The sequence below is a fragment of the Grampus griseus genome, assembly GCF_964374135.1.
Source record: "Grampus griseus genome assembly, chromosome: 1".
In the NCBI taxonomy this organism is placed as follows: domain Eukaryota; kingdom Metazoa; phylum Chordata; class Mammalia; order Artiodactyla; family Delphinidae; genus Grampus; species Grampus griseus.
Genome location: NC_139017.1, coordinates 138970520 through 138997281, shown reverse-complemented (window position 1 = coordinate 138997281; position 26762 = coordinate 138970520). Strand labels below are relative to the sequence as shown.

General features: G+C 44.2%; 2 protein-coding genes across 2 annotated transcripts; both read right to left on the bottom strand.

Moving 5' to 3' along the window:
- Positions 1-8777: 8777 nt before the first annotated feature.
- On the bottom strand, positions 8778-14489 carry CZIB (CXXC motif containing zinc binding protein). The gene is made up of 8 exons (XM_082677276.1): positions 14438-14489; positions 14128-14211; positions 12798-12854; positions 12330-12411; positions 12085-12116; positions 10745-10822; positions 9951-10016; positions 8778-9033 (listed from the first exon to the last, which is right to left on the bottom strand). Exons 1-8 carry the CDS (start codon positions 14441-14443, stop codon positions 8956-8958), a joined length of 483 nt encoding a protein of 160 aa, XP_082533402.1. The 5' UTR covers positions 14444-14489; the 3' UTR covers positions 8778-8955.
- A 1718-nt stretch (positions 14490-16207) lies between these two features.
- On the bottom strand, positions 16208-26122 carry MAGOH (mago homolog, exon junction complex subunit). Its single transcript, XM_082661545.1, has 5 exons — positions 25962-26122; positions 23121-23179; positions 21817-21927; positions 17599-17681; positions 16208-16460 (listed from the first exon to the last, which is right to left on the bottom strand). Exons 1-5 carry the CDS (start codon positions 26047-26049, stop codon positions 16361-16363), a joined length of 441 nt encoding a protein of 146 aa, XP_082517671.1. The 5' UTR covers positions 26050-26122; the 3' UTR covers positions 16208-16360.
- Positions 26123-26762: the final 640 nt, after the last annotated feature.

Below are 26762 nucleotides of genomic sequence, written 5' to 3'. Positions count from 1 at the left end.
AATTTATTGTTAGAACATCACCGCTCTAACAGTTTATTGTTAGAATACTGCTGTAATGTGAAAAGGAAGCGTGTTCTCTTTTGTTTTTGAAAAGGAAGGGTTTTTGTTTGTGTTTAATTTTACCTGCGTTTCTAGTGGCTTGCCCAGCAAGTTACTGGACAGCTGGGTTGAATTCTGGTATGAGCCAGTCACAAAGCTCTTCCAATGCATTATCTCATTTAATCCTCCTTACAGTTCATGTAAACACTCCTGCATGTTTTCTTAGCCGACCCTGTCCATCCTTTGCTCATTAACCATTTAGTGAATACCCAGCAGGTCCCAGGTCCTCCATACTCCATGGTTTGATAGGAGAGAGGCATTTGTGGCTGCCAATGCACATAAACATATGCTGCTCTCATTCAGGAACCGTGATCAGGAATGCCTGAACTCTGGTATCTTGGTTCTACCATGTCCTCACTTTATGACTATAGGCAAGTTCTTTTGCCTTTCTGGTCTGTGAGTTCCATTGTAAAATGGGGATAATTCCTGTAGCATGGGGATGTCGTGAGAATTAGCTGTAACGATATAGGTAAAGCACCTGGCATACAGCTGAAGCTGAGCCTGTGCTCTCTTGTTCTGTGATGTCTTGCTGCCGCTGTTCCATTCCTTATTGAAGTGCTGACCCCTCTTGGATAGCAAGTTCCCCATAGCAGGAGCTCTTAAGACCGAAGCATCAATTGAAGCTTGGTGGAAAAGTATATTTCATGCTTACGTTCAGGTGGATGTACCCTTGGGCAGTACATCTTGGGTGCGAGCAGTCCCTTAAAGGGGAACTGCTGGCCTGTCCCAGTGTTCAGCATTCCTGTTTACAACTTCCTCCACCCCTCCTGATCTTGGATTCATGCTATGAAGGGTTCTACGAGGTAGCTAGGATGGCAAAAACAGTTATTAAGTCTCAATCCAGTTGGAGCTCACACACAGGTCTTGCACATTTGTACAGAACTCAACTATTTGTAAAGCATCAGCCAATTTGATCCCCTCAGCTCTGAAATAGACAGAAGTTATCCCCATTTTCCATACAAAAGATGGACAGGTTGGGGGAGCTTGGTAACGTAGGATTAGGACCAGCTCTCTTGATTCCTTGTCCAGTGCTTTTTTTCCTATATTTGTTTGTCTAGGCTTCCGGTAATTAGACCTTAAATTAGCTGGCCTCCCAACTCAGGAGGATGAGTTTTGTTAAATTAATACCTGTTGCTCCTGACCCTCAAGCAGCTCCCATGTGGAGTTTCCCACGGTGCTTCGGGAAGCCAGCAAGCTCTGTCCTGGTGGCTCTTTTCCATGACTCCTGAACAAGTGTGGCACATCTCCAGATCCGCAGTCACACCAGCCTCTCTGGAAGTTATCTGCTACTCTTTGAGGTACCTCCAGGATCCCCAGGGTGAGTTTCGTGGATACTATGTAGGTTACATTTTTTATTTTTATTTTTTTAAATTTTCTTTTTTTTTTTTTTGCGGTACGCGGGCCTCTCACTGTTGTGGCCTCTCCCGTCGCGGAGCACAGGCTCCGGACGCGCAGGCTCAGCGGCCATGGCTCACGGGCCCAGCCGCTCCACGGCATGTGGGATCCTCCCAGACTGGGGCACGAACCCGTGTCCCCTGCATCGGCAGGCGGACTCCCAACCACTGCGCCACCAGGGAAGCCCAAGTTTACATTTTTAAAAAGACAGCTTTATTGAGCTATACTTCCCATACCATACATTTCACTTATTTAAAGTATGTCATTCTGTCATTTTTAGCATATTCACAGAGTTGTGCAACCATCACCACAATCAATTTTAGAACATTTTCATCTCCAGTAGAAAGGCTGTACCGATTAACAGTCACTCTCCTTTTCCCTCAGCCCTCTAACTTCCCCCAAATCCTAGACAAAACCATAATCTACTTTCTGTCTCTATAGCTTTTTCTATTCTGGACATTTCATATAAATGGAATCATATAATATGTGGCCTTTTGCTTAGCATAATGTTTTCAAGATTTATCCATGTTCCAGAACCTGTCAGTGCTTATCTTCTTTTTATTGCTGAATACTATTCCAGTATATAGATGGATCACATTTTATTTATTCATTGATCAGTTGATAGTCAGTTGGGTTTTTTCCACTTTTTAGCTATTACGAATAATGCTGCTATGAACATTTGTGTATAAGTCTTTGTGTTGACATATGTTTTCATTTCTCTGGGGTATTTACCTAGGAGTGGAATTGCTGGGTCACGTAGTAACTCTGTGTTTAATCATTTAAGAAACTGCCAGGATATTCTCCAAAGCGGTTGCACCATTTTACATTCCCACCAGCAGAGTGTGAATGTTCCAGCTTCTCCACATCCTCACCAACACTTGTTTTCATCTATTTGGATTATAGCCATTCTGGTGAGTGTGAAGTGGAATCTCATTGTGGGTTTTATTAGCGTATGTTTTAAATTAGACCACCTCGAACATATTTTCCAAATCTAGTGACACCTATCCAATTATCTTCATGTGACAGAATAACTGACAAAAAAGGAATGGGAGCCAGGATTGGAGGAGGTGGACATGAGACAGTGGGGTAGGTGCTGAAAGGGAGAGAGTTTAGGGTGTTTCAGGAGACACAGCTGGGGCTTGATAAACAAAGAGATGCAGGGAGCCTCCAGCAGAGACTAGAGCTCGGGGGACTGCTTGAGCGGAATTGGTTCCAAGTATATCTTCTTTCTGGGAATCTTCCATTGTAAAGAAGACAGGGCCACTGAATAAGCAGAATCACATTTGGTATTTATGATATTAAGTGGAAAACAGTTAAATATAATCTTAATGCTGCTAGGATTATAGCCATATGAAAACATGTCTGTCTGTAGATAGGCCCTGAAAGAGAACAGGGGAAAATAAACACACTTCTGTTAGGGAGCTAGGATGGTGGGGTTTAAGAAAATGTTTATTTCTTTTTCTTTTTTCCTTTATTGATATCATACTGTTTGTGCAACACCAAGTTGTTAGGCAAGAACCAAAAAAAATTCACGTTAGCAGCCCCCACTTCCTTACCAGCCGTCCTCGAGCCTCGTGCTTCAGCCACACTAAGCCTCCCATTGGTCTCAGACATGTCTGAGCTTCACTGTGACTCTGTACCTTGCAAATGCCATCCTCCATCCTCAGAATGCCCTTGGCTCCAGCACATCCTCTGCCAAATTAGTCCTTGTTCTTTTTAGCCCAGCTCAAATGTCCCCTCCCACGAAGCCACGCTCATGGGGTCTCCCCGGAAGAATGCGTCATCCCTTCCTCCATATTCCGCTTTGGCTTCTGTTTCGGCCAGCGAGGGGCCTGACACATAATGTGTTATTTCTGGAGACTGCATTGTTCCCTCCTGGCACCCGCACCTTTGCAAGGTGACTTTGTAGCGCCTCCTGTCAAGAGGCGGAGCCTATTTCTCCCCTCCTAACTGGCCTCTAGACTCCACTCATTCCCTCCAGTCCATTCTCCTCAGTGTAGCCAGTGATTTTTTTCATGTACAAGTCTGATCATATCCCTGCTTAAAATTCCTCAGTGGTTTTCCATTAACTTGGAAAACAGTCCATACTCCTCAGTGTGACAGTTGCGGCCTTGATGGAGCTGGCCCTGCTCATCTTTTCAGACCCACCTCTCTTAACAGCTTACCCTGAGGAAGTTGCCTCTACTTGGAGCATAAGCCCCTCTCCACCCTTTCAGCTATCTTCTGCTCAACCTTCAGGTTTCAGATAGACTGCACCTCCTCTCACCCCACCCCTCTGAGACTGAGTTAGTTGGTGCCCCTCCTGTGTATGCCCAGAGCATCCTGACAATCTAACCTTTATCGCAGTGCTTTTCAGTTTCTGCAGCTGTCTCCATTACTAGATTGTGGCTCTATTCCCTGTGCTGTACAATACGTCCTTGTAGCTTATTTTATATATGCTAGTTTGTACATCTTAATCCCCTACCCCATCTTGTCCCTCCCCCTTTCCCTCTCCCCACTGGTAACCAATTAGTTTGTTTTCTATATCTGTGAATCTGTTTCTTTTTTGTTAAATTCTAGTTTCTTTTTTGTTAAACTAGTTTGTTTTATTTTTAAAATTCCTTGTATAAGTGATATCATATAGTACTTGTCTTTCTCTTTGACTTACTTCACTAAGCACAATACCCAAGTCCATCCATGTTGTTGCAAACGGCAAAATTTCATTTTTTTCCTTGTTCTTTTTTGTGTGTGTATCTGTTATAGATTTTTGGTTTGTGGTTACCATGAGGTTTATACATAGCAATCTTTATGTATACGTGATTGTTTTTAGTTGCTGATCTCTTAATTTCAAATGAATTTTAATACCCCTGCATTTGTACTTTCCTCCTATTGTGATGACTGTCTTTGACATCATATTTTACATCTAATTGTTTTGTGTATCCCTTAACTACTTATTGTGGATATAGATGATTTTGCCACTTTTTTCTTTTAACCTGCCTACTGGCTTTGTGTGCGGATGATTTCCTACATTTATAGTATATTTGCCTTTACTGGTGAGCTTTTTCCTTTCGTAATTTTCATGTTTCTATTTGTGGCCTTCTCTTTTTCACTTAGAGTTCCTATAACATTTCTTGTAAAGCTGGTTTGGTGTTTCTGAACTTTTGCTTTTGATCTCCCCATAAAATCTGAATGAGAGCCTTGCTGGGTACAGTATTCTTGGTTGCAGGATTTTTCCCTTTCATCACTTTAAATGTATCATGTTGCTCCCTTCTGGCTTGCAGAGTTTCTGCTGAAAAGTCAGCTGATAGACTTATGGGAATTCCCAGGTATGTTATTCCTTTCTTTTTGCTTTCCCCTTTCTGCTTGGAATAGTCTCTCTTTATCTTTAATTTTTGCCATTTTAATTACAGTGTGTCTTGGTATGTTCTTCTTTGGGTTAATCCTGTATGGGACTCTCTGTGCTTCCTGGACTTGGATGACTGTTTCCTTTCCCAGATTAGGGAAGTTTTCAGCTATTATCTCTTCAAATGTGTTCTCTGCCCCCTTTCTCTCTGTCTTCTCCTTCTGGGACTCCTGTAATGTGAATGTTAGTATGCTTGATGTTGTCCCAGAGGTCTCTTAAAACTGTCCTCATTTCTTTTCATTCTGTTTTCTTTTTCCTTTTAGCATCAGTGATTTCCACTACCCTGTCTTCCAGCTCACTGATCTGTTCCTCTGCATCATTTGGTCTACTTTTGATTCCCCTTGGTGTATGTTTCATTTCAGTTATTGTATTTTTCATCTCTGTTTGGTTCTTTATATTTTCTAACTCTTTGTTAAAAACTTCTAACTTTTGCTCTGTGCATCCATTCTTCTCCCGAGTTCTTTGATCATATTTATGATGACTATCCTGAACTCTTTCTTGGGTAGATCGGCGCTCTCCACTTCACTTAGTTCTTCTTCTTAGCTTTTACCTTGGTCCTTCATCTGGAACATGTTCTTCTGTTGCCTTACTTTGCTTAAATTGCTGTTTGTATTTTTATGTATCGTGTAGGTTAGTTGTTTCCTGACCTTGGAGAAGTGGCCTTTTATAGATGTCCTTTGTGTCCCAGCACCCCACTCCCCTCTTGTCCCCAAGCTATATGCTCTAGGGTTTCCCCCATGAGGGCTGCATGGGTCTTTCTGTTTGGCAGGCTATGTGGGCAGTCTGCTAGGCTTGGGTAGTCCCCAGTCCAGTTGGTTGCCAGGCCCCACCTTGCGCAGAGGCTGCTGGCTGTTGGTTGGCAGGGCTGTCACGAGGCAGCTGACTGCACAACCCCAGGCGGCCCTGGGACTAGTACTGGCTCACTAGTGGGTAGAGCCATGATCCAGAAGACTCCAGGATTGTAGTCTGCCCACTGGTGGGCGAAGCCAGGTCCTGAGGATAGTGTCAGACTACTGGCAGGCAGAGCTGGGTTCTGGAGTATGTTTGCAGGGCCCCAGGATCCCAGAGCTGGTGTTGTATCACTTCGGGGGTGGGGGAAGGGAGATTCCTGACATGGGTGGAGTATGGGGTGTCCCAAAGCTTTGTTGGCTTGCTAGTGGGCATGGCCAGGGCCCAGCTGGTCCCAGGGGAGCCTGCTGTGGGCCGACTGGGTCAGCAGGCTGTGGGATTGCGGATTTCTTGCCTCTCATGTCTGTCCTCTTGTGGGTGAGGCTGGTCCAAAGGTTAGAGCAGACTTCATGGAGGGCAGGGTTGGGGCCCAGGGGGTTCTGGGACTGGTGCCTACCCACTGGTGGGTGGAGCTGGGCCCTGGGCCCTCTGGTGGGCAGGGCAGTGTCCAGAGGTGGCTCTGGGCTCATGAGGTCTTTAGCTTGTGTGCTGACAGGAGGGACTGTGTCCCCACCCAGTTAGTTGCTTGGCCTGAGGCATCCCAGCCCCAGTGCCTAGAGGCTGTTGTATGGGGTCAGGTCTTGGTGCTAATGAGCCAGAGGACGGGACCCACAGTGGTGCCCACCAGCGCCAGGGGCCATGCGGTAGAAGCAGCTCCCAAGAGTGGCTACCACCAGTGTCTATGTCCCCAGCGGAGCCACAGTCGCCCCCCCCCCCCCCCCCCGCAGGAGACTCTCCAAGACCAGCAGGTAGGTCTGGCCCAGGCTTCTATCAAATTAGTGCTTTTACCCTGAGTTCCAGAGCATGTGAGGTTTTTGTGTGCCCTTTAAGTTTCTTCTTTCCCCAGTTTTGTGGGACTCCTGAAACCAAGCCCCTCTGGCCTTCAAGGCCAATTGCTCTGTGGGCTCTTCTTCCCAGTACAGGAACTCCTGTGGGAAGATCCTCTGCAATATAATTACCCTCATTTGTGGGTCATCCAGCTGGGGGTACAGGACTTGACTGTATCATAAGCCTGCCTCTCCTACCCATCTCGTGTGGTTCCTTCTTTATATTTTTAGTTGTAGATCTTTTCCAGGAGGTTCCCATATTTTTCATTGATGGTTGTTCTACAAACAGTTGTGATCTTTGTGTGCTCGTGAGAGGAGGTGAGCTAAGGGTCTTTCTACTCTGCCATTTTGACCAATTTATTGGTCATGAAACATCTTTGATAGACTTAATTTCCAGTTACCTTTGGGGGTATGTTTTTGGTTGCTGTTCCTATTGTAAATGGTATTTTCTCTTGAATTGTGTTTTACATGTTGCCAGTGTACTGAAATGCATTTCATTTCTGTATATTGATCTTAAATCCAGCACCTGATGCTTTTGGATTCACTAAGTGGAAAATCAAAATCTGTGAAAAGTGAGTTATTTCTTCCTTTTTAGTCCTTGCACCTTACTTTCTTTTCAGTCTAAGTGCTGCGGCAGGGGCAGTGTAGGGACAGTGATGAATAGTGATCCAGGATATCCTCATCTCACCCCAGCCGTGAATGGAGTGCTTCAAACATTTCATTTGCTCCGGGTTTCCTGTAGATATCCTTTGTGAGGTAAGGGGAGTTCCTTTATGTTCCTAGTTTGCTAAGCATCTCTATGGTTTGTTGCTGAATCTTACCGAATACTTTTTCTGCATCTGTTGACATAATCTATGTTCCATCTGTTACTGATTACTTGGGTTCCTCTACTCCCTACAAGATGAGAAAATAATTTACAATATAAAGAAAACCTTGAGATCCTTTTAGTGCTTGCCTTTATAACACATACTGGCTAGTATGGAGACTAAAACCCAGAAAGCCTGTTTATCCAGCCCGACGCTCCCTTGTTTGCTTTCAGGCCAGGCAATGGACCGTTCTAGTCGGTGGGGGCTGGTGGAGCTGCTGGCCGAGGGAGGCCAAAGAAGCCCTGCTCTGTCAGGTGCAGAAAGCACAGGCCCAGGGGCCGGGAACACAGGGGACCTAGAGGACACGTGACAGCTGCCAGACTGGAGAGGGGACAGGGCAGGCATCTCTTCCCCACCCTTGGCCATGGCCAGCTTTACCTGCCTCTGAGGAGCCCCTTCCTAGAGCTCCACAGCCAGCCTCGGAGTGGGCAGACTCTTTCCCAGAGGGCCACTCAGAAAATGAAGGTAGTAATTCTTCCAAAGAATTCCAGGCTGCAGCAGAACACTGGAGAGGAATAAGGTCTCTCGTGACAGGTTTTCCGAATGGTGGAGTCACCGGTATGAAGACGTGCGCTTGCCCTCATGACTTAACTGTGCACTGAACAACTCTATCCACTGTAAGAGGCTCTTTAGACCCAGGGATCCAGGCCCACGAGACACAGAGGCCGGGACTGTTGTCGTCACACCTCCACAGGGCTGTCCAGGGGCAGAAGAACACAGAAGTGTGACCACAAAGGGGACAAACCAGGACCATCTGGAGGAGCTAAAGGAAGCATAGAGGCTGACTCAGCATAAGGAAGAACTTTCATAGGGATTCCCTTGGTGAGAGGGATTGCCCCATCACAGCAAGTGAGCAAAGACCTGAGGACCATCTGGCAGGGATCGGAGAGAGAACATTCATGCCAGGATGGAACTGCTGGCCTCCAAAGTCCCTTCTGTCCCTGGAATATGCAGTGACACCAATGAACAGAGTTGCCTGGGTTTACCCAAGAGCCAAGGTGGTCAACGTGACGTTCTGGCTCATGACATCATTCCGCAGGCTCCGCTGCCCTCTGTACCAATGAGTTTGACACCTCTGGTCCCCTGGGGTGGCCTGTGCTCTCCCCAAGAGCTTGAGAGCCCTTAGGAGCTCTGTGTTCCTATTTTGCAAATTGGATCAGGCTAAGATTCTGTACTGTGGGAAGGTGCCAAGAAGCCATCAAAGCCCTCCAACATGAAGGGGAGCGGAGGGAGTAGAGCGGTTGTTCATCCACCAGTGTAGCACAAACGGGGGCTTTATTGGTAGGGCTCAGGACGCTGTGACAGCCCAGCACGCAGGCTGTGAGGGCCTGGGCAGCTGCCAGGAGGCGAGACGTGAGGGCACCAGCCTCTGCACTGTGCTGCTTAGGGCACGTTGTCCCTTTTCAGTTCTTAAGAGGCAAGTGTGCAGGAAGAGGGTTCAGGACTTCACAAACTGGTGGGTGACCTCGTAGATTCCCACAGACTCCTGAGCCTTTTCGTCATAGTCAGTCCAGTCCTGTGGGAAAAAATGGCAGTGTTAGCCTCACGAGGCAGCCTGGACAGCATGGGGAGTGGAGGACTAGGACTTAAAAGGCCCAGCTCAGGCTCCGGCTCAATCTTCAGGAACACGTCAGACCCAGGACAGAGCCAGACTGCTCGGGCCTGAATTCCTACTCTTCTAGCTTTGTGATTTTGGGCAAGTCACTAACTTCTCTGAGCCTTCGTTCTGTCCTCTATTTTAAAAAAAAGAGGACAGAAGTAGATTTTACACTGAATGTTGAAAGAATCAAGAGTTAACACATGTAAAAGTATTTAGCCTAGGGCCAGGCACATATGAGAGCTCAGTAAATCCAATTACTGTTATTAGGTGCTATGCAAACTGAATGATTTTGTTCTTCCTTCCTCTGAGGCCTGACCACAAGCCTTCCTTATCTGCAAGGCAGTAACATGTCCAGTTGATTCTTGGTATTCACAGTAGTTACGTTCTACAAAGTCCCCACAAACACTGTATTAGTGAATACTGAATCACTGCTCCCAGGGGAAATAACAGGGTTAGGTTCCTGGGAGCATATGATTCTGTTTAAAAACACCTTATTTAACATACATACATATATATATATACATATATATATATATATGTATATATATATATAGCTGATTCACTAATACTGAACTCACAGCCAACAGTGCTGTATCTCACACCTGAACAAGCTTGTCTAACATGTATCTTCTCTGTAAGGCACACCCAGCTTTCCTGCGTGTGAACACTAGGCAACGCTTTAGCACTACACTTGGGGCTATCGTAAACACCAAAATCACCAACAAAAAGCACGGAAGTGTGGAGTCGGCTTCCCACTGAAGAGCCTTGTTCACCAAAAGGGTTATTCCCACCAGGTGCCCTAGAGCTCCCTGCAAGGCCCCCAAGTCTCGTACCTTTTCCTGCAGATTAATGTCACTGAAGACTGTCCCGGATTCCAGACCCTCAGCAGCAAAGCCGGCCTGCAGGTGACAGGAAGGCAGCGGTTAATCTAGGGGAACGGAGGCACTGGTCTGGCCTGTGGGGCCTGGTCAGGGAACTGGCCTTTCTCACAACACCTCTGGCATGGGAAGACAGAAATACAGTTGGGCTACTGTTCTGGAATAACTACTGAGCTTCCATGCCCTGGCAGCTGCCCTGGGACTAGAGTGGTTTCTCCAAATTGGAGCCCTGGCCCAGAAGGCAGGAGGTGTGGGGTAAACCCGTCCATTACCCTTGATTTTCTGAAACATCTGGGCGTGTCACTTCCCTCTCTGACCTCAGTTTTCTTACTTATGAAACGGGGATGACAATACTCTCTCTTCTGCCTACTTCACAGGGTTGTGAGGTGAAAATGCTACACAAATAAAGTGGCCTGAGCACTGGCTCTGGAGTCGGATAGATGTGGGTTCAAATTACAGCTCCATTGCTTACTAACTGCATCACCCTGGGCAAGTGGCAAAATCTCTGAAGTTCTTTTCTCATCTGAAAAATAGGATGTATAACTTCACAGAGTTACTGTGAGGATTAAGGTAGGTAACATTAAAAGTGACAAGCCTGGTGCCCAACATATATTAGATGCTTAACAAATAACAACTGTTATTCTTAGAAATGAGAATTCCTAGTCCACGGTCTCTGTAGGAAGCACAGTTCTACTGTCACTTCCTATACGCCCTCCCCAAAGATACAGGTTCCCCAGGAAGACATGCACCTGGGGCTGGAAATCGACCGGTTCAAGTCCTCGGCACTCAAACTCCACTATCGTCTTGAACTTCTCGTTGTCTTCGGCCTAGAAAGGAAGTGTGTTGAGGAGGTAGGTCTAACTGTGCCCTCAGGTTGACTCCACAGCCCCTGAGAGCCCAGAATGGAACTCAGGGGCAACTCATCCCGTTCTGGAAGAAGGCTGCCTTGACACCTGCTTGCCACGAGATCTTCCTGGATGTGGGCTCTGGGGTCAGAGTGCCTGGATGTGAGCTCACACACAGTTCTGCCTCTCTTTTCCTCTGGGCCTAAGATCGTCAGCTGGAGCTGAGGAAACCACTACAGGTTTATTATGAGAACCTGAACTAGGTGTAAATTGCCCAGTATAGGACCCGATACTATGCTCAATGAATGGTAGATAAAATTATCAAAATAAAAACTATGAAGAATGTTAACCTGTAAGGTTTCCAGGTCATCCAAAAGGCCCCAGTACACTTCGCTGTGGCCCTTTGCTAACCATCCGCCATGCTGTCAAGGCAGGGGCTGACTTAAAGCCTTTGAAGTGGGATATGCATGTGGAGGAGGCACACCGAGGGGGGTGGCACAGCCAGGAAATTCATGCCTCCCTGACCCCTGGGCCCACAGACCCCAAGGACACACCCACACATTCATTCTCATCCTGTCATTTACTGTAGAAATGCTTCCTGCACACCAACCTTGTGTCTGGCCCTGGACTGGTTTTTGTTCGCTGGTCTGTCTCTTGCACTAGATTATGATTTACTTGAGTGCAAGTCCTTGTGTGATTTTTCCCTTTAACTTCAGGACAAAGCTGAGAATTTGGCATAAATCAGACATTTTTCAAAAATACCAAGTAGGAATGGATGAAGACACAGACCCAAAGCATACACTCCCTCCCTCACCTTTGGACTAATCTGTTAATGCAGTAACGTATAAATACTTAATAAAATCAAATATCAAGGATGGATGCACTGTCTCATCCATGGATTCAGAGAAGGCTCACTAGCCCTCCAAGATGTAGACAAGGCAAGTGTTCCCAGTGATGGAAACGGAGTGGCCAGGTTGGGTCAGAGGTCCCCTAGGCTCCCACAGCCCAACACTTACAATAGCCTAGTTACGAGTCTTTTTCCTGCCGAGCACTCAGTCAGGGTAAGGTGAATGAATGACTGACAGCGAATGAATGACTGAGTGAATGAACGAACAAGTAAGCACATGAAGTCCATCAGTTCCATGTGGGTCACTCTGGTGCAGATATAACTCAAGAACCCAGGCCTCCTAGTTCCCGGCTTGGATCTGATCCCACCATGCCTGCCACTGCAGCAGGAAACTTACATTGTAAGGTTTGATGGTGCTGCTCAAAATCTCTGAAATGTAAAAGAGAAGACAAAGTCGATTTAAGTCCATATCCCAGCCCCACCCAGGTACCCAGATGTGGCTCTGGGCAAGAGTCTACGGCAGAAGCTTGGATACCTCAGGCCTGGGTCCACCCACAGGTAACATGAGCATGCTTTCGGTCTGGCACCACAAAGCCGATGGCCAGCCTGGCAGAGGTCAGTCAATATCCATGGCCTACCTACCAATGGAGTTTTCCCTTGAACACAGCTTGCACTTCTGGACCATGGAGGCACTGCCACGGCCTCCCTTCAGTGCCACGTTGTCCTGGCAAGCAGTAAACAGAACCTCCAGTCACATATCAGTCAGATGTAAGGGTCCCCAGGAGACCCAGTCCTACCACTTATTATCAATTAATATTATAACAATATTTAAATACACACCATCTATATCTACCAAGACCCAGACAGGGTGAGCAACTTGCTAGGACAAGAATCCTGGGAAGGCTTCTTGAGAACGAGGAAAGGACTTTCCCTTGATTTTGAACTCTGCCTCACATCCCAAAGCCCATTGTTCCCAGTTGATCACACTCTGCCTGCCCTCCCAAACCACAAAAAGTGGGGTCCAAAGGCCGGGGAGGTGAGGGCCACATATCCCTGCCCAGAGGCCTATGTGTGTCTGTATATGGGTACAGTGGTGGGGGGAGCAGTTACCATCAGCCGAATGTACTGCCACTTCTCTGAAATCTCACCACAGTTGCCACATTTCATCTTGGGGAGGGGGAAAAAGAGTATTAGTAAAGAAGTTGGCTCAGTTGGGCAGATGCTGAGGGAAGGGTAAGAACAGTGTGAGGTGGGCAGGCTCATCATCTTGTCAGCAATCTTACCTCATCCTTATGACCAGCCCCACTAAGGACATAACCAGACTTCTCTCTGGGCAAAGTGTTTCTCGTGTTGGCTTGCTCATCCTCCTCTAAGAAGTCCCCAGTCTGGCTAGGGATTCAAGGCTCAAGTAGTACAGAAACGGCTTCAAAGTCGTCCCGTCCCCCCCCCCCCCCCCCCGTTGAGTTAGGAGCTTCCTGTGTGTCCTTACAGGCCCTGTAGGTTCCTGGTAAAAGTATTTATCACTCTGTTGCTACTCCTTCTTTGTCTCCTTCTCTAGACTCTGCTTTTTGAAGCCAGGAAACATCAACTCCTCAAATAAGCCCTGGCACTCGGGCTTCAAAATATTTGGAAATAAAGGTGGGCAGAATGCTTCCTGAAAGATAGGGCTTTTGTCAGGTACTGAAGGATTCTGGGATTTAGACTAAAAGGAAAACAGATCAGAAGCTCCGGGATCTGGGAGAGTAAAGGACCTCAAACTGCTCAGTTAAGAAGAGGACCTCTGTATACCATCCCACTAGAGTACCAGATTTACCAATACAGGATGGGGAATTAAGAATGGAGCCATGCACAAAATTAAATGATTTCACAGTAAATAAAACCTAAACAACAAAAGAGAAGGTGAAATTATTCTTACTAAATCATCACAAGATCCCTTCAAGTAGCCTTTCGTTTAGTGTTTGTTTACATACCATGAAATATGTTACAGAGGAAAAAATTACAAAAGATATTTCAAGATACTGCCAATTAAGAATTAACCAGTAGGGCTTCCCTGGTGGCGCAGTGGTTAAGAATCCTCCTGCCAATGCAGGGGGCACGGGTTCGAGCCCTGGTCCGGGAAGATCCCACATGCCGGGGAACAACTAAGCCCGCGTACCACAGCTACTGAGCCCACACACCTAGAGCCCGTGCTCTGCAACAAGAGAAGCCACCGCAATGAGAAGACTGCGCACCGCAACGAAGACCCAACGCAGCCAATAAATAAAATTTTTTAAAAAGAATTGACCAATAAACTTAAAAAAGCAAACATAAAATTCTACCCAGAAGAAAAGAAAACATTTAATAAGCATTTCTCATCTAGCTGGAGAGAAAGCTCCCGTTCACCACTGAGATCAGGGTGGGAAACCTTTACGCGGCCCTGGCGCCCCCACCACAGCCTTACCTTCAGGTACCACCGGAAGTCCTCGCCCACTGGCCGGAGGTTGGTGACATTCTCCAGCGTGGCTTTGAGCTGCAGCGCAATTTTCTAAGAGGAGGAGAGCCAGGGCGACGGCGTCAACAGCGCCCGGGCAGCCCCGCGCCTAGCCCCTGCCCGGCCCCGCCCCTCTCCTCCCCTCCCGGCACGAGCTGTGCCTCCCCGCTCCTTCTCAGCGGGAGCCCACTCCCCTCCTTCCCTCCTGGTGCGACCTCCTGCCTCCCAGGTTCTCGCCACCTCCCGGCCTCTGCCCCAGCAGCAGCTCGCCTCCGCTTACCCCCATAGCGACCCGGCTCAGCCGGCGCTGGCTGCGGCCACTGCTTTCCGGCCCGTCGTAAACGGCGGGCGCCGCATGCGCACCCTCGCTGCGGCTCTGGGCGGGGCGCGGGGCGGGTCTCAGCGCGCCGGGGCTACCCCCGCACACCTGGCTTTTTCTCCCAGGCAAAGTGGTCTTGTGGAGGTATGCTGAGTCCGCAACTAGCCGGTGCTCAGACCCGCGAAGGCTGCCTCCAGCAATCGGTAATTCCAGATATTTACTGAACGCCATGCTAGTCTGAGGAATACCGCAGCAAACAAGACAGTCCTGCCCGAAACCTCTGCGGGGTCCGCTTCCTGCCCTTCAGACTCTGCCTTCCCTCACCCAACCTCGCGCTTGGTCCCTGCCTGCCCTTGGAGGCTTCTTAGATCATGTTCACCCAGCCCAGGGCCGGCTTCGTAGGTTTGAGAGACGGGACCTTTTTCATCTTTAAACTGCTCCTTCCTCCTTCCCCCAGGGGACCTTTCAGGGGGTTGGCTCGTGCACATGTCCTCATTGTGGTCGCCAAGACTGGACACTCCCTTTCAGCTGGCTCTTCTCTGAGTTCCTGGTTTATTTTCTGTCATACATTTACTGAACCTGTGCTCTTGTGCAGGGTACAGCTGAGACCATAAAGAAGCTGTGAGCATTATAAGGAACAGCCTGTTTGAGGCTTTTACAGCTTCCTGAGGTCGTTTCTTTAAAATTTGGAGTGACCCTTTTCGGATGTCTACTTTGCCACGAATTTACCTGATTGCCAGGTACCCTTCTGTAGCAGAGGGTGCACTATAGCCAGGAAGCCTGACATCTCAGGTCCCAGATCTGCACCTAACTTGTTGCCCTGTAATCTTTGAAGGAGGCACAGTGTGTGTGTGTGTTGTGGAGGAACACTTGCCTAGGAGTCACCAGACTTGGGACCTGTTCCAAGTTGGCCTGTCTTGAGGGATGTTGAGCTCAGCCTAATCACCTCCCCTCAGTCAAATGAGATTTATCAAGACCTAGTTCCTTTCAGCGCCCACTGTCTGTTCAGTCAGCAATTTGCCTCATTAAGGAAGCCATGCAATTTAGCAGCAAGAAAAAGTTCCTACAGATTTACCTGCTGAAAAAATCCCCACACTATCTACAACAACTAGGTTGCTTCTTAATGGCCGCTGGTATTCTGATTTTAAAATGAATTATTGGAAAAATTTTGAGACCAGGCATTTTATCCCTTATAATGTATTAAACCAAATATTTCCTCCCATACTGAAGTAGCTTCAGATATATCTATAAAGGTGATTTTAAAACCCCCAACCTCAGTTATTAAGCTGGATGAAAACAACAAAACCCAAAATACCAACCACAATACTATTTCACATCTAAAAAATTAACAATACTTCATTAATACCAAATATCATGTTCAAATTTCCTTAATGATGTCAATTTTACATTTCCTGAATCATGATCCAAATAGGGTTCAAATGTTGTATTGATTGTGTGTCTCTCAAATCTCCTTTTATAGGTTCTCACTCCATCTCCATTTATTTTATGTTTGCAGCTTATTTTTTGAAGAAATCAGATCCCTTGTCCTGGAGTTTCCCAGGACAAGGATATTGATTGGATTTCCACTGTATTTATTAGCATGTTTCTCTATTCTTTTACTTCCTGTAAACTGGTAGGTATATGTATAGAGTTGATTAGATTTTTGGCAATACTTCACATAGCATGTTAGTGTTAAAAAGTAATTGAGAAGAGTGCACATGTTCGGGTCTTTATAATAAAAATTGCATTTTGTTACGTATTTATTAAAGACAATCATTTCTAGTTTATAAAAAAAAATCCTGCCCTGATATACACAAAAATGTCTTGATAATGGTAATTAAAAGCAGCACTCCCACCCCCCTTGTGTCCACACAAATATTCAATCTAGATTGGCTTGATCTTGAAGTGTAATCCAATAAGACTGAAGACCAAACACTTCAGGTCCTGGACAAGATAATAAAATACTCGTAAGCCTTCTGGATCCCTATAATGCAAGAAGAAAAAAATGTTTAAAAAGCTGAGAAAACTCAGCAAAAAAATACCATTTACTAACCCAGATTATTTATGTACCAGGATATTCCTCATAGAGGTATTTACAGAATTAAAACTTTGAAAACAACCCAGTGTCCAAAAAGAAAAAGCCTATGTGCTATATATTAAAATGTAATATTATGAGGTAATTTAAAATGTTAAGGTTTCTTCTTAATGAGGAAATGCTTATATTAAGTGGGAAAAAATCATAATTAAAGTAACAGACTGTTGATCTCAATTACATTTTTTGTGCTTTAAAAGACTATATATATTTTTTAAAGCACAGGAAAAAGACAAGAAATACTTTAAGATTAATGGTTATCTAATTGATAAGTTTACGGGCTATTTTCACCTTTCTACTTTTCTGTATTTCCTATATTTTCAACAATGAGCATGTATTACTTTCAGAATTAGGAAAACTTATTTTTGAAGTAGTACTAAGCAGGACCAAGAGGCTGAAGATTACTACAGCATAACTGGGTAAGAACAAGACTGTTCACAGGAGGACAGTTATGCCTAACATGTACTAAAAGTGAGCCATATCTAACCCCAAATCCTCAAAGCACAAGAGCCAAAGAGGTTGCCAAATTCTAAGGATTCTTTGTGGCATGTAGATTCATGTCTCAACTTTATATTTTACCCTACTGACAAAATGAATTTTTAAACTTATATTCTGAATAATTTCAAGTTTCACTAAAGTCAGGCTTTAAGATGTGCTATCAGAATAGCCAACACGGAGGAAGGTGTTCAGACTCATTGATTCTACAGTTTATTTCCAGCACTTGTGTTTTTGTGTTTCATTTCTGTTCTGGCCAGATTCTTACCCACTTTGGCTGCTCTTATGGCATTACTCTGTGTGTGTGTCACTGAGAAGCTCTTATTAGCAATGATTGACTAAAACACCAAAAGCAAAAGGAGCAAGCCCTTGAAAATATATAATTTGGAGTCTCTCTATTGAGGGGGACAAAGCTGACCAATTCTGTCTTACATTTGTACCAGATCTTACCATAATGGTCCCAATCTGGTTAAGGGTTTCATATCAGCCTGCTCTAAAACAGACACATCTGGATATAAGGATCATGGATACTTACTTGGATTGATTGACATCAATAAGGGAACCAATTTTTGACGTCGTGAAAGAAATATGTTCATCTCCAATGACAATTTCAAGCTCCTAGAAACATGAAACGTCAGTTTGAATTGGATTTTTCATCAGTCACACAGGAGAAGGGTTCATCATGTGCCAAATCACATAAACTATAATACAGTTGGCCACATTCCCAAGACCCGTTCAATCTGAGCCCTAAACTGTACTGGGCACTGGAAACAAAGAGCTAAATAATTGGTATGAGATAAATACTGGTTTAGCCCTTGAGTAGCTTATACTCTTAGAGGAAGTTGTGTGTGTGAGGCTCCACCATTTAGAAGAATTTACATCATGCTTTGTATAGGAGTTTTCATTGTTAACAGTGTGGAGTAACATGTATAAATCTGTTTCACGAATACCAAGAATCTAACTTTTCTGGGCAACATGGGACAAGTAAAAGAATTCCAGACCCTGAGCAGATCCCAGCTTTGTCACTTACTAGCTGTATGCCCTTGGGTCTGAATTTCTGAAGAGTGAAACAAGTACTACAATCTTGAAAAAAAAAAATCTATTGGGTGGGGAATTGGAGGGCAGTGCCTATGGGACAGATCAGCAAAACCAAACAAACATCTCTGCCCTTGTGGAACTTACAATCTATTTTTTTTAAATTTATTATTTATTTATTTATTTAATTTTTGGGGGGCTGAATTGGGTCTTAGTTGCGGCATGTAGGATCTTCATTGAGGCATGCAGGATCTGCTGCTGCAGCGCTCGAGCTCTGCCTTCGTTGAGGCACGTGGGCTTCTCTCTAATAGTGGCTTTAGCTGCCCCGCAGCATGTGGGATCTTAGTTTCCCTGACCAGGGATTGAACCCGCATCCCCTGCACTGGAAGGAGGATTCTTTACCACTGGACCACCAGGGAAGTCCCAAACTTACAATCTATTGAGCTCTACTTCTTAACACTCAGATTTGAAAATGTTAATATTTTATCATATCTGTGTCAGATTTTTTTAAGAAATATTAGAGTTTAGACCCACCTCCCACTCTGTTCTCCTTCCTGCCTCCCCAGAAGTTGGGGTGTATTCTTTCCAATCATTATTTTATATTAGGTAGTATATTTTAAAAATTTTACATAAATGATCGTACTATATCTTTTTGCTTTTTTCATTCAACAAGGGTTTTTGTTAATTTGTTTTTTATTGAGTTAACATTGTTTTTTTGTTGCTGTTGTTGTTTTTGGCCACACCATGCAGCTTGTGGGATCTTAGTTCTCTGACCAGGGATTGAACCTGGGCCCATGGCAGTGAAAGCAATGAGTCCTAACCACTGGACCACCAGAGAATTCCTGTATTGGGTTAAAATTGGTTTAAAAGTTTCATGTGTACAATATTATATTTCTACTTCTGTAAATACTAGTGTGCCCACCACCCAGAATTTAGTTTCCATCTGTTACCATACAGTTGATTCCCTTTACCCATTTTGCAACACCCCCTCCCCACCTCCCCCAGCCCCTTCCCTCTGGTAACCACTACTCTGATTTCTCTATCTATGTGGTTTTGTTTGGCTTGTTCATTTATTTTGTTTTTTGTTTTCAACAAAGTTTTTGTAGGTAGATCAAGTCCATTAGTTTTAAATGCTTTAGAATATTCATTTCCCTATTGAAGCAGACTTTTGTTTCTATAAACCATGTGGCAAAGATATCCTTCTATGCATCTTGTGTATATATGTGAAAATCTCTCTAGGAAATTCCTAGAAAACATATTTTCAGCTCTGCTAGACACTAACAAATCGTTCCCTAAATGGTTGTAGCAATGTTGTTTCCACCAGTATATATGAATCCCCCTTTTCTTTCTCATATCCTTTTTAAAATTTGGTGCCTTTTTTTTTTTTGACCATTCTAATAGGTCTGACATGGTATTTCACTGTTGTCCTCATTTTCACTTTTCAAATAAAACTGTAAATGTTTTCATAAATTTATTGCCCACTTGTTTTTCCAGTTCTGTAATTGTCTATTCATAACCCTTACACATTCTGCCACTAGTTTACCTTTTTATTATTAATTTGTAGTTCTTTATATATTCTGGATTGAAATGCTTTGCCAGTTATGTTTTGCAAATACCTTCCTCTAACCTGTGGCTTATCTTTCTATTTTATCTTGATATCTTTAGATAAAAAGAAGTTTTAAATTTAAAGAAGTCAAATTTACTAATCTTTTCCCTTGAGGAGTTTAAAAAACTTCTCTACCCGGAAATAATAAGACAGTCTAGTTTAAAAAACTTCTCTACCCGGAAATAATAAGACAGTCTATATTTTCTTTCATGTTTTAAAATTTTGCTTTATTTCTATAAATCGTCTAATTAAAAAATACTCTGTAAATATATTGCCAATCAACTTGGTATACTTTGTTAAACAGTCCATCCTTTTTCTATTAATTTGAAAGTTCAACTCTGTCATATACTGTTCCAAGTTCCCGTATACTCATGGGTTAATGTTTCTGGGTTCTCTATTCTGTCCCATTGGTTTAGTGGTCAATTCCTGAGGCAATGTCACCATACAAATGACTATAGTTTTATAAGAAATCTTCAAAATTATCTTGGCTACTCTTGCCCCTTTGATCTTCCATGAATTAGAGGCTCCATCAGGTTTTAGGAAAAATTGTGTTGTGATTTTGATCTGAATTGGAATGAATTTATAAATTATTTTGGTGAAAATCAATATAATATTGAGTCTTCCCATCCATAAAAATGATACATCTTTTTATGTCCTTCTGTAAAGCCCTTTCCCATAAGTTTTATGTATCTTGTTAAATTCACTCCCAAGTTCTGTATAGCTTTTGTTGCTGTTATGAATGGGATTTTGTTTTTAATTACACTATCCAGTAGGTTGTTGCTGGTATATAGGAGTATGCCTTGCCCACTTCACAGGACTATTGTGAATGTTGAATGAGCTAATGGAGCTGAAAATTTTATCAATCCTAAAGCAAAATACGTATATATAGTATTACTAAGATCTCATGAGATTTTTTTCACTCTTCCTCAAGAGTTGGCCCATCATTCTGAGGTTAATTAGAATAAGCTTATACGAGTTTTCATATTAATTTAATAAATATAGTTATTATTGAGCTTTTACTATACACTGGCACTATTTCAGTCACTAGAGATATAGCAGTGGAAAAAAATAGGTAAAGTCCTTGTACTGAAGGAGTATGCATGTGTATGTGTACGTCTGTTGCAGTGGAGGAGGAAGAGGGATGCATAAGGAAAATCAAACAAGGCAATTTCAGACAATGATAAATGCTATGAAGACAAAAACCAGATTTTTTTTTAAGTGGTGGGGAAAGGCATTTTAGATTGGATGGACAGGCAAGACATCAATCACTGAAGAAGTGACATATGAAGACCTCAATAATAAAGACAGTCTTGGATAGAATGTTCCGGGCAGCATGTAGGAAATGCAAAGGTCCTAAACTAAGAACCACCTAGGTGTATCTGAGTAACAGAAATAAGACCGGTGAGGTCTGAACACAGTGTGAGATGGTGAGAACAGTAGAAGGTAAGGTGGGAGTTTGGACTTTATTTTAAATGCAGTGGGAAGCCACTGGAGAGTTTAAAATTAGTGGAATAAACCAATTTACATTTTTAAAGATTACTCTGGCTTCAGGAAGGAAAAAATGGGCTGTACAGGACAAAAGAAGAAACAACGAAATCAATTAGAAGTCTGGATTAGGAAAGCAGCATTAAAGTGGAAAGAAAACCTTTCCTATTCTGTCAAATATGACAGTGGCTTTTATTTTTTAATTGCCACAATGTTTTCAGAATAAATACCTAAGCCATGAATTTAAACAGATATACTTAGTTGCCTGCATGATTTTCCATTAGATTGTTGAAATAACTATGTTTTATTTATCTCTGTATCCTCACAACGTTTTGTCCATAGTCGTTACTCAGTAAGTAATATGGGCAGCAAGTACTCTGAGAAGCAAGGGAGGGATCACAAGAGGAAATTAAGGGCTGGGCTCCAGGTGGGGAGCAGCACCACCTGCTCTCCCCGATCCTCTGTGTGGGATTAGTGCTTTCTTAGACCAACGTGCTGGGAATCTGCTCTGTGTAGGGCTCCATATCGCACACCCATACATGAGTATATTCAGTGTCACATGCAGAGCAGTAAACCTCATCTTATTTGTAAGATTTCTGCACGGTGGATAGTTGCCGAAACACCCACCTGCCGGCCCACTCGGTCAGGAGGAGGCCACAGAGCATCATCCTCTTTGGTAATTTCACTGTCATCAATTATTCTCTTCAGTTCCTCCATCACACTTCTATGTACATAAGCCTGAAAGCAAGTTAAAAAACAGAATTTAAACTGTATCGCTAAGCAGCATTCTGACTCAGATAGTGATGAAAAATAAAAGACTACTCATGAAAACTTACTTCTGGCACCTCTGTAAGTGGGAAGACATTCCGGCTTGACCTCAGCATGCCAAGAGGACGGCAGGGTCAGAAGTGCCCAATGACTACACCTCAGTCCCCCAACTAGTTGCTTCTGTTTCTTGGTACATCCTGTTCATGTGGACCTACTCCTTGCCTACCTAAAAAACTCACACTTGAGCCCCAAACAAAAGATCTGTGAGTAACTCTGGTTAATTTTAACTAAATGACATGCTTCTGAAGAGCAGAGATATGTCTTTTACATTTCACATATTAGTCCACATTAAAAAAAACTGTGAGGATGCTGACATGTGTGGGTAAGCATAATACTGATTGCTAATTAAATACAATAGCATGAGAATATACTGACTGTTAAGACATTTTCAAATGTGACAAAGTGGTTAAAAGAATAACTTTGATGAAACCTTAATGGTGTGGTAGAAATCATGCCAAAATGGAGCACACTGACTCGACAAAGGCAGGCATAGGTCTGAATTCCTGCTCAATCTCTTACTAGGAGGTCTAACTTTGTACAAGCCCCATAATTAATATCTGGGCCTTCACTGTCTTATCTTTAAAGGGTATATAATACCACCCATCACAGAGACTTACAGTAAGGGTTAAAATAAGCTCACAGATGTAATACCTAGTGTCATGCCTGGCATCTAACATGCATTCAGTGATGTTAACTCCTTTCCCATGCTCCCTTTCCCCCATTCAAATGCAAATTAAAAGAGCTCTATTGAGTGCTAGGTACCAGGGAATATATCAAACACTAAGTTAGTGGGGGGGTGGGTTTTCTGTTTTTGCAGATTAAGCAACTGAAACTTATCAAGTTCAACCAGGAAGTGTGCCCAAGGTCACAAGGTTAGTAAGTAGCAGATTCAGGGTTCAAACCAAGATTTGCAAGACTTCAATGATTACCCCTTACCGATTCAGCATTGTTAAAGAAAATATAAACTAAAAGAAGATTTGAGAAAAACTTTAGAAGCTATCTACAGATATGTCTATACTTCCCTATTCTTTATCTTTCAATACTACTCACAGAAAGAACGAAAACAGGACAAAAGGCTAAACGGCTCTCAGAGGATTCATTACCTCTTTTCTGATCATGACATCATTTTTGTAATTGCTGTTGTTGGCGTATCTCAATTTCCCTGTGAGGGGCAAAAAACAAATTCAATATATAATAAAAACATATAAATAAAGCCTGCCTTATCAGTAAACAAAGGATGTTGCCGCCATCAAGCCACCAGCCACACCACTCCCAGCTCCCTCCCCACGGGTGCACCCTAAGGGGATTCAGGATGGGGGAAACAGGATACTGGCCCTAGATATTTAAGGTGCATATCAAAGGAATGATCTCAAGCAGCCAAGCAAGAACCTCTACATAGGAAAGTGCTAACTTCTTTAACTTGAGCTGTCTGGTATTTCTTTAATTAATAGTTAATTGTAATATTTTGATGTTCTGACTACCTGTTTTTTTTTGTCTTTGGGTTTTGTTTTGTTTTTTTTGCACAAACTCCTATATATCCTGGCTCATCCCTTACCTCTTCGGAACAGTCCCCCAAAGCTATCTGAGAGCCTGTCTCCCAGGCTTAAGTCCTCAGTATTTCTGCCGAATAAAACATAATTCTCAATCTTTAGGTTGTGTTTTGTTTTTTTTTTTTTTCAGTCGACACTATTAAATAGCCTCCTAGCCAAAAATACAGCTGACAATGAATTACAATTCTTGCAAAAGCCAGCTCAGGTGTGAGAAAAGAACAGGCTTTTGTGACTGGCAAATCATGTCTCTGCAGGTTAATGTCCTCAGCTGAAAATAGGAGTAATTGATAACTCATCTGCACCCAGGGCCTTCTAAGGCTCAAGAGTGGTGAAAATTTCTGAAAACTGTAAAACACTTTTTACATATATTAACATGTGGCTGTGAAAAACTCCCATCTATCCTTATGATGGAAAAGCTGTGGATTTATTATTGAGCATATTTGGTATACAAGGCCCTTTGTGCATATGTGCATCTAACAGGCTAATTTGGGTATATAGGGTGGATATGAAGGAGAAGATAAAAGGAAATAGAGGAGATAATTATTTCCCTATAGAAGGCACACTAAAAAGAGCCAAATTAATTGATGCCTCACTGCACTGTCTCTCTGCCTCAAGTCTCTCTCCTTTCAGGTCATTCTCCGTACAGTGGATAAAGTGATATAGTAACAGATGGCTCTGACTAGGTTACTCTAACACTCTGATACTGACAATGGCTTCCCCCTGCCTTCTTGATAAAATCCAAATTCCTTAACGTGGCTTACTGTTAAGCTGAGCCCCTTTCCAGCCTCACTCCTATAATAGTCCTCTCTCACAGAGCTGGAGTTAATCAAACTACAGTTGACCCTTAAACAATGTGGGGGTTAGGGGCGCCCACCCTCTACAAAGTCGAAAATCCGAGTATAACTTAAGAGTCAGCCAGCCCTCTGCATCTGCGGTTCCTTGGTATCTACGGTTCCTTACCCGAGATTCAACCAACTGTGGATCATGTAGTACCATAGTATTTACTCTGTAAAAAAATTTGCATATAAGGGGACCCATGCAGTTCAAACCTTTGTTGTTCCAGGGTCAACTGTCTTGGTTTCTGCCTGAAACATCCTATGCACTTTTTGGGGTTTCAGCCTCCTTGCTGTTAATGCTGTCCAAAATGCCTTCCTGACTCATCTGCCTAACCAACTCCTACACATTCCTAAAGACTCACACCCGCCTTCCCCGTGTCATTTTATACAGGAAGCCTTCTTTGACCCTTCAGGATAGGTTAGGTGCCTTCTTTCTGCTCCTAGAATCTTCTGTTTCTTTCTACCACAACACCCAATACACTGTCTTGCTATTGTTAACAAAACTTTCTCTACAATTGGGGCTTGTCAGTTCATCTTTGTGCCCCCATTTACTGGAAGTTTTCTGTCATCTTTGACTCCTTTTCCTTCACCATACTGGCCACGCCCCAAATCTTATCAATTGGCAGTCCTTTTGGTTCTGCCTCCAACAGTATCCTAAATCCTTCCCTCTACTTTTACTATCACTCTAGTCCCAACCAACATCCTTTTTGTCTTAACAACTGTAACCGTCTCCCATTAAGTAGTTGCCATTCTTGCCCGTTCTGCACGTAATAGTTACAATACTTTTTCAAGAACAGATTACATCTCTGCTTGAAACTTTCCAATTGCTTCCTGCTGCACTTAGAAAAAAAATCTAAACTCTACCATGAACTATAAAGACTACATGGTGTGGCCCCTGCATACTTATCCGACATCATCTCCTACTATCCTCCCCAGAGTTCAGTACTCTTCAGCCACACTGGGCATCTGAAACATGCCTAGCTCATCTCTGCCCTACGGCCTTGACACTTGTTTCTCTCCCTGCCTAGAATGCTCTTCTTCCTGAGCTTCACAAGGCTGGCTCCTTCTTAGCAATTAGATCTCAGTTCAAACATCTGCTCTTCAGAGAGTTTTGCAATGGCCACCCTTTCTAAAAGCGGCCCACCAGCAATTATTTCATCATTTTGTTTTATTTTCTGACCACTCATCACTATCTGGAATTTTTTTTTTTTTTTTACTATCTCCCAGCACGAGGATACAAGTTCCATGAAAGAGAAAGCCTGTCCATCGTTCACTCCTGCACCCCAGAATGTGGAACAGAACCTGGCACAAGATAGGCGCTCAAGTAATGTTTGTTGAATGAAGCATTATGGTCAAAAACGTCACTAAACAGAAGTCCCTACACACATACAGAAAGAACCAGTGGAGAGGACATAGGATCGTTCCCTCCAAATCAGCGCCTCACAGCCATCTGTCCCTTCCTCCTCCAGTTCCTCGTACATTCCGGACCCCCGGCCTCCCCACTAGCCCGCCCCCAGGCCTAGTCCTCGCTCCCGGGGAGCGGGGAGGCTTCTCTCACCGTCCGGCCGGAACTCAAACTCCAGGAATTCGTGGCCGAATTTGCCCTTGTGACCCACATAGTAACGCAGATAGAAATCACTCTCCATAGCTGGCAAAAGGCAACCAAGACCAAACTTTAATTGCAATCCTCACCGCCGCCGTACGCGCCCGACACTGACGTTTACGGCGGCGCGCGGAAGTGATGTCAGGCAACGGCACGGCCTGTAGCGGAGAGACCCCCTCCCTAAGCCGTCCACCCGGAGGTGGGACAAGGCGCCTGCGACCCTCCCGTCCGAATGAAGCTGCATTTCCCCGGAGGCGGGGTCTGTGCAGCCCTGCCGGCTCAGCCCGAGGCGTGAAGGGCCTGAGGCTGGTCGACCTGCCTTCTCCTGGGCTTGAGGCCGGAAGCCGTCCGTGGACTTCTGGGCCCCGCGGCGGGGGGCGGGGGTCTGGAGGTCGCGTTGCCTGACCTCGGGCTTAACACCCGGAATCCTGCGTCCCCCCAGGCTCCACCTCCATTTGGGACACCCGACTGTGTGGGTCGGAAAAGGCCCTTCACCGTCTCTGGACCTAGGTCGTCTCATCAGTAAAATAGGGTTAAAGGGAGACCTCAAGGGAGAACGCAGCGTACCACGGTGAATGCGTCTAACGTACGCTCCGACTGAACTCTGCCTGTTTAAGGATCAGTTCTAGAAATCCTTCTCAGCCACGCTTTCCCTGAATCCGCAGTGGAGCTTTTCATTTCCCTGCAGCTAACTCGGCCGCACTTATCCCGCATTTTATCTCTTTCTACCTTTTATTTCTTCCTTTCCCTTTCTAC